Below are 15,361 nucleotides of genomic sequence, written 5' to 3' on the forward strand. Positions count from 1 at the left end.
CTGGGCTGCGGCTAGAGTTATGGTCAGTCGTGAGCCTGTGTGTGTGCACCGTGTGTGTGCCTGGGCTACAGCTAGAGTTATGGTCAGTCGTGAGCCACCTTTTAGGCATTGGAAACAAATCTGTGTCCTCTGCAAGACCAGCAAGTACTTTAACCTCTGAGCATCTCTCCAGGCCTTGTTTTTATTTTTTGAGACATGGTCTTAACTGTGTAGCTCTGGCTGGCCTAGAACTTACCAACTTACAGCAGTCCTCCTGAGTGCCAAGTGCTAACATGCCAGGCATGTGCCACCATGCATAGCTAAAAATGCCAATTTCTTTACTTTTAAAAATTTGCAAAAGCTGGGCATGATAGCACAGGCTTTTAATCCCAGCACTTGGGAGGCAGAGGCAGATCTCTCTGAATTCAAGGCCAGCCTGGTCTACAAAGCAAGTTCCAGAACAGCCAGGGCTTACACAGAGAAACTCTTGTCTTGAAAAATTAGCAAAAACTTCAGTGTGCCTTTCTTAGGTGCTCTTACACCAAGCACCCTGAGCTCCTCTTAGGTCCTTGTTATAGCTGTGACACAGAAGGTTCTCAGTCAGTACACTTGCTAGACGGCTCGCTCTCAGCTGGATATGGTGGTACATGCACTGTGATCTCTGCCCTCTGGAGCCTGAGACAGCATTTTGAGTTCAAGGCCAGCCTAGACTATCACAGGGAAGACCCTGATTAAACACAGAACAAACAGAAACAAGAGAAAGATACCCTTACTTACATCAGGAAGGAAACAAGGGTTAGGGATTAAAATGTAGCTAGGGCTGGAGAGATGGCTCAGTGGTTAAGGGCACTTGTTCAATTCCCAGCACCCACACAGTGGCTCACAGCCATCTGTAACTCCAGTCCATAGACTATGATGCCCTCTTCTGACTGGGTACCAGGCACACACATGGTATGTGTATGTATGTATATATATGCAGGTAAAACACTCATGCACTGAAAATGAATCTCAAAAAAACCAAAAAAAGAATTAACCCAAAGCTTCTGTTTTATCTTTTAAAAAGAATCTTTAAATCTTCTCATGTTAGTGTAAGAGTGTGTGTTCAGTGAGTATGGGTGTGGGCTGTCTGAGGACAACCTCTGGGGTCTGTTCTTATCTTTCATTTTGCTTGAGGCAGGGTCTCTGACTTGCGCTGCACTTATTAGGCTAGCCACCCCTTGAGTGTCAGCCATTGTCCTGTCTGCTGTCCCTGGTCACTGCTGGAGCCAACTGTCTGGGTCCTGGGATCATGGCCACAGGCATTTCGGGCAAGTGCTTTATCCACTTAACCGTCTCTAAAGACTGTTTGATCCTTTTTAATACTTGGAGACAGAATATATAGGAAACAGAAAAACCTTTGGGGACATTCAGAACTCACCTAGGTGTAGACAGTCATTCTGGACTATGAAGAGAAAGTATGTCAAAACCAAATGGCTTTACAGCCTCACGGAGCCTAGTAAATACTGATGTCAGTTCACTAAGAGCACAAATCAGAGACCACACAGACCCCATCGGCTTAGGTTCTGAGTGTTACTTGTCCTTTGTTTGGAGACAGGGTCTTACCCATCTAAGGCAGCCTTGAGTTTCCTTGTAGCTAAGGGTGACCTTGAACTTCTGATCCTCCTATTATGTCTGGGAGTGTTGGATTTTAGGTGCATGCCACCACAGCTGTTGGTGTAGTGTTCTAGGTGTTGAACCCAGGGCTTCACAAGCATGAGGTACTGTATCAGGTGACAGACACATCCCCAGCCCTCGGCTTTACCTTCAGCTAATCCAAAACCCAAATCCCCCAAACTCCTGTCATAGTTACTAATATTCTGACTTCATTTTCTGTCATTTTTAAAATCACTACACTAGCTTTGCATTTTAAAATTATCGTTAGCATCGTGTGTGTCTGTGTGTGTGTATGTGTGTGTGTGAGTGTGTATAGACAGACAGCTTTTGGGAGTAAGTTCTTCTGTCTTTTTTTGTTTTTTTTTGTTTTTTTTTTTTTTAGGTTTTTCGAGACAGGGTTTCTCTGTGTAGTCCTGGCTGTCCTGGAACTTACTCTGTAGACTAGGCTGGCCTCGAACTCAGAAATCCACCTGCCTCTGCCTCCCAAGTGCTGGGATTAAAGGTGTGCGCCACCACCGCCCAGCAGTTCTTCTGTCTTGATGTGGGTCCTGGGGCTTGAACTCAGGTTGTCAGACTTGCATCTGACTGCTGAGCCATCTTGCCAAACTCCTTTCCCTCAGGGCCCTGCTTCTTCCCTCTTGAGTACCTGCTCCTGTGTCTTCACTCCTTCAGTTGCCGCTCATGGCGACAACTATCTGTAGACGGCCTGTCCTCCGTCTCTCACCCTGCCTCTGTTTTCTTTCTCATGAACAGTTGTGACACTCTGATGAGTCGTTTCTTTCTCAGAAGGAATGAAAGCTCTTGAGGGCAGGAACTGCCTTCTGACTGGGCCTTAGTGCAGTGCCCAGCATTGCGTGTCCTTCTCTCCAGGGTGCACTTGGAGGACGGGAGCTGGCTCTTCACATTACCTGGCAGCAGGGTCTTGCTTGGGTCTCCCGTCTGCTGAGTGAACACGGGGAGTGTGTGGAACACTAAGCACTCAGACACTGGCTGCAGTGATCTGTCTGACTGCCACAGACAGTGGAGAAGCGGAACAGGGACAGTGCTGCCCAGGTGTTGAGTGCGGCTGCTTAGACTAGTGTCTTTGAGGGCGGAGGAGAGAGTTACGCTACCAGCAAGACGGTCTGAAAAGAACGAAACATCTTAGATCACTCTTTTAGATATACAGACTAGCTGGACATGGTGGCACACGCCTTTAATCCCAGCACTTGGGAGGCAGAGGCAGGCGGATCTGAGTTCAAGGCCAGCCTGGTCTACAGAGTGAGTTCTAGGACAGGGAAACACAGAAAAACCCTGTCTCAACAAGCAAACAAATAAACAACCTTAAGTCCACAAACAAGAATTTATGAGAGGCCTGAAGAGATGGCTCAGTGGTTAAGAGCATTGGCTGCTCTTCCAGAGGTCCTGAGTTTAATTCCCAGCACCCACATGGTGGCTCACAGCCATCTGTAGTGGGATCTGATGCCCTCTTCTGGTGTGTCTGAAAACAGCTACAGTATGCTCATATACATAAAATAAATAAATAAATAAATCTTAAAAAGAAAGGATTTATGAGAAATAGTAATTACTGGTAAAAGATGGTAAAATTTTTATTTGACAAGTCAGATTAATCTCTTGAATTTATGTTTTGCATAGTGTTTTAAAATGAGTGACATACAATCTTTTTTTTCTTTTTTAGTCACAAATGTATTATTCAATCACTTAGAAAAATCAGAACTGAAGGAGGATTCTATTGAAGAACTCAAGAAAAGATACGGCGGCTGACCTCCATGATTGGACGTTGCCGCCAGTTCTGTATTTGTTATTTTCCTCACTGAAATCAAGTGTTTGGCTTTTCATGAAAGTGAAACCTTACCTGAGAGGACTTTCCTCCCTCTGAATGGCAGTTGGTTCATTGTAAGTGTTCTGTGGCCTAACTAGTGAGAAATGCTTCAAATAAACGAAGTTTTTATGAGAGATATTTGAAGGCTCAGCGTTTCATTTTATGAATAACTTTAAATGTTTATTCGTCACATTCCTCAATGTCTCATAATTATAACATTTTTATACATGAATCTTTACAGTCACAGCACACAGCTACTTAATTTCTACATTAATAAAGTGATTTCTGTGGAGACTAGAAATCACTGACTAGATATCAGGATTGTCTCCCTCCCTCCCATGCACCTACACTAAACAACTGTTTTATCAGCAGTGGTTTTAAGACAGGGTCCTCAGCTCCTGCTGGAGGCTGGTTTGTGCTCACAGCTGTCTAGACTTGGCAGTTACAGTCTAGTCTTCATGGCATCAGACCTGGTCCAGCCTCCACGAGTGTTGGCAGTGAGTACTGTAGCAAGCATGGTACAGATTACATGTTGTAACCCATGCCTACTTGCAAAACCTTTTCTCTGTGTGAGGTTCTGGGTTAGTGCTGACTTTGCTTCTAGAAGTTTAATGACTCTGGGGGAGTGGCTTGGCCCTGAGCCTCTGCTTACCGTAAGCATCACGTGGGTGGTACAGGAGGGATCCATGGGAAATGCTTAGGAAAGCCCCAGAGGCAGGAGTAGTGAGTGCCAGGCATTAGGACTTTGTGTGTCCAGGTGTCTTAGCTGGGGTTTTATCACTGTGAACAGACACCATGACCAAGGCTACTTTTATAAGGACAACATTTTATTGGGGCTGGCTTACAGGTTCAGAGTTCAGTCCATTTTCATCAAGGTAGGAACATGGCAGCATCCAGGCAGGCATGGTGCAGGAGGAGCTGAGAGTTCTACATCTTCATCTGAAGGCTGCTAGTGGAAGACTGACTCCCAAGTGTTTAGGAGCAGATTCTTATTGCTTAGCCCCACAGTGACACACCTACTCCAGCAAGGCCACACCCACCACAAGGCCACACCTAATAGTGCCACCCCCTCGGCCAAGCATAAGCAAACCACCACACCATGTCCAAGGGAGATGCAGTGTTCCCACATGAGCTCTTCCCACCTGTCTTACAGACAGCAGACATTGGAGGGAAGCCAGGTGAAGCTATTTTCTGAGAACTGGCTGTTTATGGTATAGCTAGGATTTAAACTGAGCCCCTGGCCACCAGAGATCATGGCCCTAAGTACCAACATGGAAGAGACATTAGGCTCAGACAGAAAAGATTACAAAGACTCATCAAGGCTAAGGAGGAAGTACAGTGTAGCTGGATCAGCACCTGGCGTGGAGAAGTATGAGCCCAGGACCCACTGGGCTACCCACAGGAGGACTGAGGTCTCCTTGTGGAAAGGTGGGTGAGGGACATCCAGACCATGACAGTTTTCTGTACCATGACAGCGGCAGGTTTCTAAAGTGAATCAGGAGTCACAGACTTTGTTTTCCAAGTAAGGGAATGAAAGCATATGTGGGTCACTCAACCTGCTCAGTGTCACCTGATAAAAGAGTGACAGCAGAGACACTGTACAAGGTTGTCTGACACTTCACCTGCCTGGTGGCCTTCGTGTACTGTATTCTCTCCTTGAGGTGAAGAAGAAAGGGTAGATTCAAGATAACACTGTGGAGGCAGACTTCTTAAGGTTGATGACGTTCATATATTAATCCAGTCAGGGAGGGGAGTAAGAGACTAACATATAGAGATCAGCTGGCCTTGAACTCCTGACCTTCCTGCTTCTGCCTCCCAACTGCAGGACTGTGGGTCTACACCACTGTGCTTACTTGATTTGCTTTCCATTCGTTATTGTTCATCTGTAATATGTTGGCTACATGGCAGACTTTAAGCTGCTTGCATATCATAAGGTTCTTTTTTAAAAAACATGTCATTAGTGTTAATATTGACCTTGTCCGTGACAGAAGTCCAGTTAATGTTGATAAACTGATCTATCTAGAATATCACCACTTGTGTGAGAGGCCAGAATTGGTGGGTTCCTTTTCTCACTCTGGGTATTTATTGTAGGATAAATTCAAGTCAATTCACTTTAGAATTATACCCACTACTTTTAAGAGAAATCAGTTAGAAAAGTGAAGTTATCCATAGTGGACTCGACACACTTATACTGATTGTTGAATCATTTGGGGTAATAAAAAGAGTTCTTCCCACATGGCTGTTTTGTTTGTTTTGTTGAGCTTTTATAAAGTTTAAACACACACACACACACACACACACACACACAGCCTTTGCACGAGTACCTTATGTGCTTGCCCAAGGTTGGGCTGAGACAGAGCAGGGACCCACCTGTGTCTGGGCACTCAGCCGGTGTGAAGCACTATCAGTGCTAAGCTCTTTGACTCTACAATTGTAAGCACTCCTTCCTTTGTTTTCCCATACATAAGCACCAGCTGGGAACGGGATCATTTGAGTGTCTAATGAGCAGTTATTGGACTCTTGTGCAGACTGCACTGCCTTGAGCAAAAGGACTGTAAGTCCACCCACCAGCCTGACTGTCCCTATGCCAATACTGGCCATCTGGAATACTCCATGAATCCCTTGACACAACTATACAAAAGATGGCAGTGGATGGCACCGATTGTCCTGGCTCCTGAAGATACAGCCTTCGCCAAGGCTGTTAGAAACAGCGTGTTCTGGCTTCTGTGACCATCAGCCTAGATGAACCACTTCCCCTCGGGGAGGGGCTATGACGAGAGGTGTCAAGCTGTGACTGGTCTAAGCACCCCTACTTGGACTGTTTGAGTAGGCTGTTAGGCTTGCTTGGAGTTGCCATGGGACCCCCCCAGTGCCATCTCCCTTGGTGTTGCCACATCAGGTCTTATAGACTTCTCTTTGTGGCCTTTCTTTGCCTGGTTTTGTGAGCACAGGCTGAGCTGGTGACAGAGAAGGAGAGACAGAGAAGGATGGTTACCATAGAGACCATGGCAGTAGGCAGGGCTTGACAGGATGAGCTGCAGCCCTGGCTCTGGTTTCAAGTAGCAGCTTGATGGTTGGAAATCAGGCCTTGGGCTTTGACTTGACAGCTGAGGGTCATGCAGGTGCCACTGTGAACCTAACAGCACAATACCCCACACTAGGACCTGATGCTACCAGCTCATGAGCCTCATACCTGGCTCTCTAGAACAGAGTACTGACAACTGTTGTTCGGGTGCTGAAGACGCGGTGGGACATAAGCCTTGGAGGCCTGTGGTCATGTGGCAGCTGCCAAAAGCAAGTGCCAAAAGCAAAAGTATCAGAGGACTTGGTACTGCCAATATCCCCTGGGCTCAAATCCCTGTGTGGCTCCGGTGTGGTGCCTCATATTGAATTGATTCCGCCCAGAAATCCCATTTGTCCATTGGGTTCCTGCCCGCTGTGGCAGAAGATACCTGATTCATCCCAGCCACGCCCAGCATCAGCTCCCGAAGAGGCCTCTAGTTGCCTCAGATCTTGAGTAGAGCAGGGGCCTCAGCTGTATATCCTGGTTCTCACAGGCTGTCTCCAAGAAGGAAATACTCTTGTGTCCTCACAGTGGCCATTAACAACCAAATAGCCTTTGAGGAGTGTAAGAGAGGCCAGGGAGGAAGAAGAGAACAAAGAAAGGAAGGCGAGGAGAGAATAGACTGGGAGGAGCCAGGGGAGACAATCTGCATGGCTTCCTGCCAGGAGTTCCAAAGAACTGCACATCCTTGGGGCTGAGACCTGAGCCACAGGTTACCAGTAGCCCAGTGTCCGTCCCTGTACCCAATCTATAGGTGCAGGGGCCATAGTACTTGTAGAGCAAGGGTTCTGGAACCAGAGGCTTCCATGGGGGCTGCCGTATTAAAGGCCATTGCTTGTTCCTACATCACTTGCCTACTCTAGTCCCTTGCAACTGTTAAATATCTAGGGAGTGAGGAAGTTCTAGAAAATCATATTCGAAGAGTTTCTTGTCTACCCACAGTTTCTCTCCAAGTAGAACAAAAGCCTTTCAGCCACTGACTGGTGAAAAAACCTCAGTATTTGATGTTCTGCATACAGTGGGCTGTGTGTCTGTCCAGGGTAATGCCTAGGACACAAGGACTGGCGAGATGGCTCTGTGGGTAAAGGTACTTGCTGCCAAGTCTGTTGACCGTGACGTGAGTTTGATACCCAGAACCCATGTGGTGGAAGGAGAGAACTGATTCCTACAGCAGCACCTCTGAACCTCCACATGTGCAGCGCACGCACACACACACACATACACACACAGAAGCATAAAATAAAACATAGGAAATAGACTCTCTTGGTCTTCTTGGCCAGGTCCTCACAGATATCATGGTCTTTGAAGGTTGCAAGAGGCTGGTGATGGTTCATCTCAACTTTCAACATGAAACCCAGAGTCATCTGGGAGATGGGCTAGCCTCTGAGGATGAATGCTGCAGGGGGATTATCTTGATTGCATCATTTGAACTGGGAAGCCCCATCCTTTGTTGGTTGTACCATTCCCCAGCTGGGCTCCTGGACTGTGGATGTGGAGAAAGAACCCACAGAGAGATACATTATCTTCTTTCTCAGAAGTTTCTTCTGTCAGTCTTTTTATTAGAAAAGAAAGTAGGACCTTGGTGAACTGTCGTGGGCTAGACTGGATTGGAGACTGTCCAGAGGCCCTGATGACAGGACATGGACATCTTGCTATTAGCCAATCCAGGGTCATTCCATGCAAGGCCCGCTATGGATGGACAGTAGGGTCTGGGGTGGGCAGGGGCAGTAATTCAGGGACTGGCACTTGATATTTTCCTCACATGTATGTAACTGAATGTTTCAGACACTGAGGTGTGAAATGCTTTGTTTGCCATCCTATGATATACCTTGCTAAAGGGGAACTTGGGATATTTTGAGCTCCCTATAATTCTACCATCTGACGTTCTTTACTCTCTGTTTAAGGAATATAAAAAGAACTGTGCCGTTAATAAAGGCTCGCTGGCCTGAGCCTTCAGCCCTTCAGCCCTCCTGACCCTAGCTTTTGACTCTTCCTTTATGTTTTATCTTTATCACCCATCCTGCCCCTCCCCCTCAGGACTTGATCAGAGCCACAGTGGCTGGTCCAGGTTCGTGGACATGGAGAAGTTCTCACACGTTTTGGTGAGGTAGGTAACATTCAGGTTGTAGGGTGTGCTGGCTGGTTTTATGTCAACTTGACACAGCCTAGATTCATCAGAAAGGAGAGAGCCTCAGGTGAGAAAATGGCTCCATAAGGTCCAGCTGTAGGGCATTTCCTTCAATTGGTGATCAATGGCCTAGCCCACTGTAGGTGGGAGAACTCCTGGGCTGTTGTTTCTGGGTTCTATAGCAGGCTGAGCAAGCCAAGAGGGGCAAGCCAGTGAGCAGCACTCCTCCATGGCCTCTGCATCAGAGGTCCTGCCTCCAGGTTCCCGCCCTGTTTGAGTTCATGTCTTTGCTTCTCTCGATGATGGATGGCAATGTGTACATGTAAGCCGAATAAACTCTTTCCTCCCCTGCTTGCTTTAGAAGCCCTAAGACAAGCTATTACCAGCATAGGGGGTTTTGCTGTGGCAGATCTGTGTTTGGGAGGATTGTAGAAGGTTCCCTTGGGAGGGGGTTTTATGATCTTGTTCTGGGTTTTGTGGTCTGTCCCTGGAGTTGGAGTCTTATAGCCTAGTTTCTGGGACTTATGGTCTGTTTCTGGAGTCTTTTTTTGTTTGTTTGTTTGTTTGGATTTTTTTTCAAAATCAGGTCTTGTCCTTAAACGCAGAGGCTCTAAGTACATGGATTGACCGCTTACATCCACCTCAGATCTGTACATTAAAACCCCGAAGCCCCAGTACGTGGCATTTGGAGTGGAGCCTCTGGGAGATACTCTGTCACAAGTCACACTGATGAGACCAGTGCCCTCATGAGAGGACAGGAGAAGGGAAGACAGCTTCCTCTTCCTCTCTTGTTCATCTCTCCGCTACACTGTGGGAATACAGTAAGATGATCGCCTGCAACCAGGTGGACCTTCATCAGGCACGGGGTTACAGCGTCTGGGACCAGAGGACCTTCCCTAGGCATGGGGTTGCAGCATCTATGACCAGCGGGACCGTCACCAGGCATGCGGTTGGAACATACGGGACCAGAGGAGAGGGACCTTCATCGGGCACTGGGTTGGAGCGTCAGTGATCAGAAGGACCTTCACTAGGCACAGGGTTCATGACCTCAGTGACCAGAAGGACCTTTGGCAAGCACAGGGGTCGCTGTATCAGTGACCAGAAGGACCTTCGATAGGCACGGGGTTGCAGCGTCTGAGACCAGTGGTACCGTCACCAGGCACGGGTCCACAACATCAGTGACTAGAAGGACCTTTGCCAGGCACGGGGTTGCAGCGTCTATGACTAGAGGGACCTAGGCCAGGCACGGCGTGTACAGCATCACGATCTTTTCTTTTCAGCCCCCAGAACAGAATGTTTGCTTCTTAAGCCGCTTATTTGTTTATAATTTTTAAAACAAACCTGAGCTAAGGCAAGAGGGAACTAGGAAGACTCTGCTGTCAGTGTGGTTATGAAGTCGTATAGAAGGTAGCTTCCATAGGCCAGTGCTTAGTTAGAGATTCGTGAAATAAGTGAACAGCGAAGGAATCCAAATGCCATAGAATAGGGTCCCCAGACAGAGAGCCTTTGAACTTACTCAAAGCCCTCGTCTGAACATTAAAGACTTCTTCTCATCATTAACGGGTATTAGTTCAATTCTCTTTTACAAGATCATGTTCAGAGAGCCGCTCCTCTCAAACGTGTTTTGAACGCTGGGTGAGTAAGAAGGAGCACGATTTGCATTTCTGTTCCTCGGTAGAACCCTCCTTTGTGGGTCACACCACTTCGAATGAGCTTAATGATGACGTTAGACGGCTCCAACTGTGTGGTAGTCACTGTACCTGGAGCTTTGCATATAATATTTCAACTCAGAAAAGCGTAGGAGAAACAGGTTGTCCTGGGGGTCATGCAGAGGCTATTATGATTTAGACATCTGTGTTCTTTCTTCTGTTTACTAGGTGACAAACCGACCTTGAGAACACAAAGACACAGCAGCTAGAGTTCCCCAGGCTGGCTGTTGGCATTCTGTTGGCATTACTGCCACCTGCTGGCTGTTCAGAAAATAGCAGCACATTCTAGCCACATTTCTTAGCAACAACGAAAGTGAATTTAATATTTCTTAGTAAGATGGGATGTTGAATTTGTAAGTCTTTAGAGTGTTGCATTAGTCAGAATGAATATATTTATGTGTGTTGGCTGATTCTAGGTGCAGTCAAGTTGACAAACAAGGTGTGTGTGTGTGTGTGACAGAGACAGCTTGTTCTCTCATTTACACAAGAGGCATCTCACGGAGGCTGTATCCGTGCCAGCCATCATGGTGGTGCAGCTAACTACTCAGCACACAGAGAGGGCTGTGGGGCTCACCCTGTCCTTGGGCATCGGGAGGTCAGACAGAGAAACTGAGTTCCCAGTAGCTTATCCAGAAGGACACACAGCTCATGGTTCGCAACTTGTGTTCAGCCATGGCTAGGTTGGCATGCCATCTGCCCACCCCAAATTAGATGCGTATCAGGTCTTTCCAGAGACTTGGAGGGTGTTTTGAAGAAGCAACTCCCCACCCCTAATTTAAAATAAGCATCATATTGAACTTTGAAAAGGAAGAGATGTCCTAAAAATACAGGTGGGAAGGAGCGTGTGGAAAGGCTGTTTTCTTATGGCGGTGGAGGTGGCAGGGCTGGACAGTGGCTGAATGCCTCTCGTGCCTGTCAGGCCCCCTAGCTGGTCACCTAGAAGCACCTGCTTCCTCTTTGCTTCCTTTGCCTCTCAACGTCCAGCAAGTCGCTGTGCTGTTGACATCATGAGGCCCATGTCAATAATGAAACACGCTAAGTCCGACATTTATTCCCAGAGGTAACTGAATATGCATTTCATCAGATCCAAACTGTAAGCAGGCAGGTTGTGAATTATGGTGACATAGTCATTTGTAATGACACGTGGCCAAGAGAGATAAAAAAAGATGGCATAGTTTCGTGGTCATTGCTCTGATTTTTCTGATTATAGCATAGTCAGCCCTCTTTTTTAAAAAAGTTATTATTATTATTATTATGATGCTGATGCTGATGCTGGAGGTCTGGTGCAAGCCTTTAATCCCAGCACTTGGGAGGCAGAGGTCGAGGAAATTCCACACCCAGAACAATGGTAGAATCTTGAAAAGACAAAGCCATGAAAGAGAAAGACAGGAAGTGGGTCTGATGTGCGCACAGGAAGTGGATACACACCCAGGAAGTGGGTCTGACCTGTGCCACCTGCTTCGCTTTTCGGGTTTTGCGTTTTGTTGACTTCTTTTTCAAGACAATGTGCAGGAGGTTTCATTTTGTCCTTACATACACACCCATCATGTTTCCACCTCAAAACCCCGGCTTGGTTAATCCTAGTACCTCAGTCCCAAGGCTCGAACCGGACATGCAGTTGGCCAAGTCAGCGCCACCTGTACACTGAGGTTGAACCCATGCATTCCACATCGTGTCTCATAGCATGCTTTGTCACCGTGTGAGATAGATCGAGGCACCAGAAGAGAGCTGTCATGAACTAACCTTATGGCACACTGTTAACCAGAGAATTTGTTTCAAGTCTCAAGATCCTATAACAGCTCAATGTAACTAGCTAACGCGACCGGAACTCAGGACTCAGGTTTTCATACTATAGTGATAGTGTATTTTAATTACATTGTCCTTTACATGTGCTATTTATTACAAAACCAAACAGTCTTATTTTCATTAATTAAATTACTCTTCATCGATCTGGTACTGATTTGAGTAAATCTAGAATTGTACCCTTTAAACAGCTGCACTGTTAGCTTCTGGCCAGGAGATGGCGCTGTGCTTTTCATTTAAGCCCATCATGACGTTTCCGCCTGGTTGGGTTACTCCATAAACTCTGGAGTACACAAGGTAGGACATTGTGAGCTTCATCACGTGACTGTCCATTGACATTACCCTACATTGAAACATTAGAAAATTGAGTTGTAGCAATGGGGTCATGTACATTCATAAAAGGCATCTGCTTATTTTTATCAATCAAAAATGAACACAATGTGGTATTCGATGGCCAGGCACCAAAACAGAAACTTAAAAATATGCTTAGAACTTATACGTGGACTCACAAAAGCAAAACTGTGTCAAATGAATTATGTTTTGATTTGATACAGGGTTCTTGACTGACAGCCTTACTTTTCAATGCAAAAAAAAAAAAAAAAAAAAAGTCAGTACTACCCTCTGAACCGTGGTGGCTAAGGAGAAAGCTGTCGCTTTTCCCCTATGGGTGATCTGTCATCTCCTTTGGCAGCTTTCAAGTAGACTTTTGTTTGTTTTAGTAAGTGTAATTCAATCAGTCATGACGTGTGTGGCAGAGATGTCGTACACTTTATCATGTTTGAGGACTGGTCATACTTTTGCATTTGGAAAAATCTGCAAAATTTGGAATGGATTCAGTTGTTGCTTCTTTGAAGACCTTTTCACCCTTGTTATATTTCCCTCTCCTTCTGACCCCCCCCCCCCAATTACTTTTGACTTTTTCTTGTAGTCTTACAGATCCAGTTCATTTTTCCACCAGCGCTCCTCCAGTCTGCCTCTCCAGTGCTTGGGTTATTACAGTCACAAACCCGCCATGAACGGCTTGCATCTGGGTGCCGGCAATCTGAACACAGGGTGTCATGCTTATATACAGGTGAGCACTTAACTGACTAAGCTATCTCCCCACCCCGCTTCACTGATTTTAAAAAATTAGTCAATTAATTTGTTTTCTGTGTATGGGTATTTTGTCTGCATGCACATCTGTGTATCACATGTGTGCTTGGCACCCACAGAGGGCAGAAAAGGGATGGATCCCCTGGAACTGGAGTTACACATAGTTGTGAACAGCCATGTCGGGGCTGGGTTCCCAGCCCTCCTCCTTGGGAGGAACAGCTAGTGCTCCCAACCACTGAGCCATCTTTCCAGCTTCTTTTTTTTAGCTATTTTATTTTGAATTTACATTTACATTTGGTTCTCTTTTATAGCTTCTATTTTTCATTGTCTTTACTTGCTTTTTTTTTTTTTTGCTTTTGTTTTTCAAGACTGAGCTAACCTCAAACTCCGAGATCACCTGCCTCTGCTTACTGAGTGCTGGCATTAAAGGCTCGTGCAGTTTGCCCAATCTATTGTTTCAAGCGGGTTAGCACTTGCCTGTTGAAGTACTTTTATCTTGGCTGTGTTAAAGTCTTCGTCAAGTCTTCTCAGTATCTCCATAGTCTCAAGGTGAGCACTTGCTACTCATCTTTTTATCATATAGTTTGAAACATTTCTTGGCTGTTTTTTCCCATACTAGAATAGAATTTTGAATCTTTAAACTTTACTTAAAAAAAAAAAACTGTTTTAGGGCTGGTAAGGTGGCTCAATCAGTAAATGATCTGAGTTTGAACCCACGTAGCAAAAGAAGACAACCAATTTCTCCACACTGCCCGTTGACACTCTCTGAGGCATATGTAAGAGTGCTCACACATGAGGGTGTGTGTGTGTGTGACATGTGTGCATGTGTGTATGTGCACACACTTCTTAGTCAAGGGAGGAGGTGGCACTCCCTGCAGACGCCAGAGTACAGTAGAAGCTCCTGAACTCATTCAGCTTGGGTGGACTGGGTAGAGGTTGCAGGTTCCTCACCACCGATTGGTGGAAACAGGTGTCTGTTTTTCCATATGGTCTCTAATGCAGTGACATGGAATTATCTCTCATTATTTATTTTAAACAGGTTTTTTTTTAATTTCATACAAACATTTCTTCCTCCCCAGCTCCTGCCAGATCTTTTCCCTTAACTCACTTCTGAGGGGCGGCTGAAGCCCTGACGGTCGGTTGTTTGGTGCCACCCCATTTGGGAATGGAAATCTACTTCATTACTCATGGGAGAGGCCACAGCTCCCGGTGCACTGTGGGGTCTCCAGGGACACAGGAGGCTGAGGTGCTTCTGGGTGTCCTGCAGGCAGAGTGCTTGCTCCTCACTGACCTTCAGTTGTGCTAGTCCAGTGGGTGTTGGAGTTCTTCTTTAGAGTCTCACTGGAGTCTACGCTGTCTACCCCACCTTTGCTAGTGTGGGTGTAGTGTTGATTGTTTTCTGAGTTTCTGTCTTGCTTGGGTGCTTGTTTCCCAGGCCTCTGGCAGAGAGAGTTGGCTCCTAGGTGCTTATTTTGCAATACACACCATTGGTGTATCCAGTTTGCTGGCGGCCTCTGTAGCTCTGTTTGGAATGTGGGGGAAACACTAAGCTCAGGGAATTCACACTGTATTCTTCATGTCCCACGGTCCCTAGGCAGTCTGTCTCCTTTTCCCAACCTTATCAGCTGCTTCCTCCTCCTCCTCCTCCTCCTCCTCCTCCTCCTCCTCCTCCTCCTCTTCTTCTTCTTCTTCCAACTCATCCTTGTCCGAATCCTCTTCCTCCTCTTCCTCCTCTTCTTCTTCCTCCTCTCCTTCTTTTGAGACAGGGTCTCATTATGTAGCCGAGGCTATTCTGGAACTCATTCTATAGACCAGGCTGGCCTCCCACTCAGAGATCTGTCTGCCTCTGCCTCCTGAGTGCTGGGAGCCATTGCACCGCGCGTTTAGAGTTGTCTTAGACTGATCTATATACAGTATCCTTTCAGTTGTAATTAGCGGTGAAAATATGCAAAACTTCACTGACTTTTAATTATTTAAAAAATCTTCTGTACTTACTCTTAATCTCATCCAGAAGCTTCTGAGTGAAATTAAGTACAGAAAAATCTCTCTTTAAGAGATTATTGTTTGCGTTATTGTTTGTGTCTCTTCTACGTGATTCTGCGGAGTCCCAA

The 15,361-nt window shown here is 46.2% G+C and overlaps 1 protein-coding gene across 4 annotated transcripts in view; it reads left to right on the top strand.

The window, feature by feature from the left end:
• Positions 1-3,592, top strand: part of Rpap3 (RNA polymerase II associated protein 3) — a 36,416-nt gene extending 32,824 nt beyond the window's left edge. For all 4 annotated transcript variants that reach the window (XM_028789376.1, XM_028789373.1, XM_028789374.1 and 1 more), the window contains exon 17: positions 3,311-3,592. In XM_028789376.1, coding sequence (XP_028645209.1) covers positions 3,311-3,396 — 86 coding nt within the window. In that variant the 3' untranslated portion in view covers positions 3,397-3,592. The remainder of the gene's footprint in view (positions 1-3,310) is intronic.
• The last annotated feature ends 11,769 nt before the right edge of the window (positions 3,593-15,361 follow it).

Source organism: Grammomys surdaster, unplaced genomic scaffold, assembly GCF_004785775.1.
Source record: "Grammomys surdaster isolate TR1022 unplaced genomic scaffold, NIH_TR_1.0 125818, whole genome shotgun sequence".
Lineage (NCBI taxonomy): Eukaryota > Metazoa > Chordata > Mammalia > Rodentia > Muridae > Grammomys > Grammomys surdaster.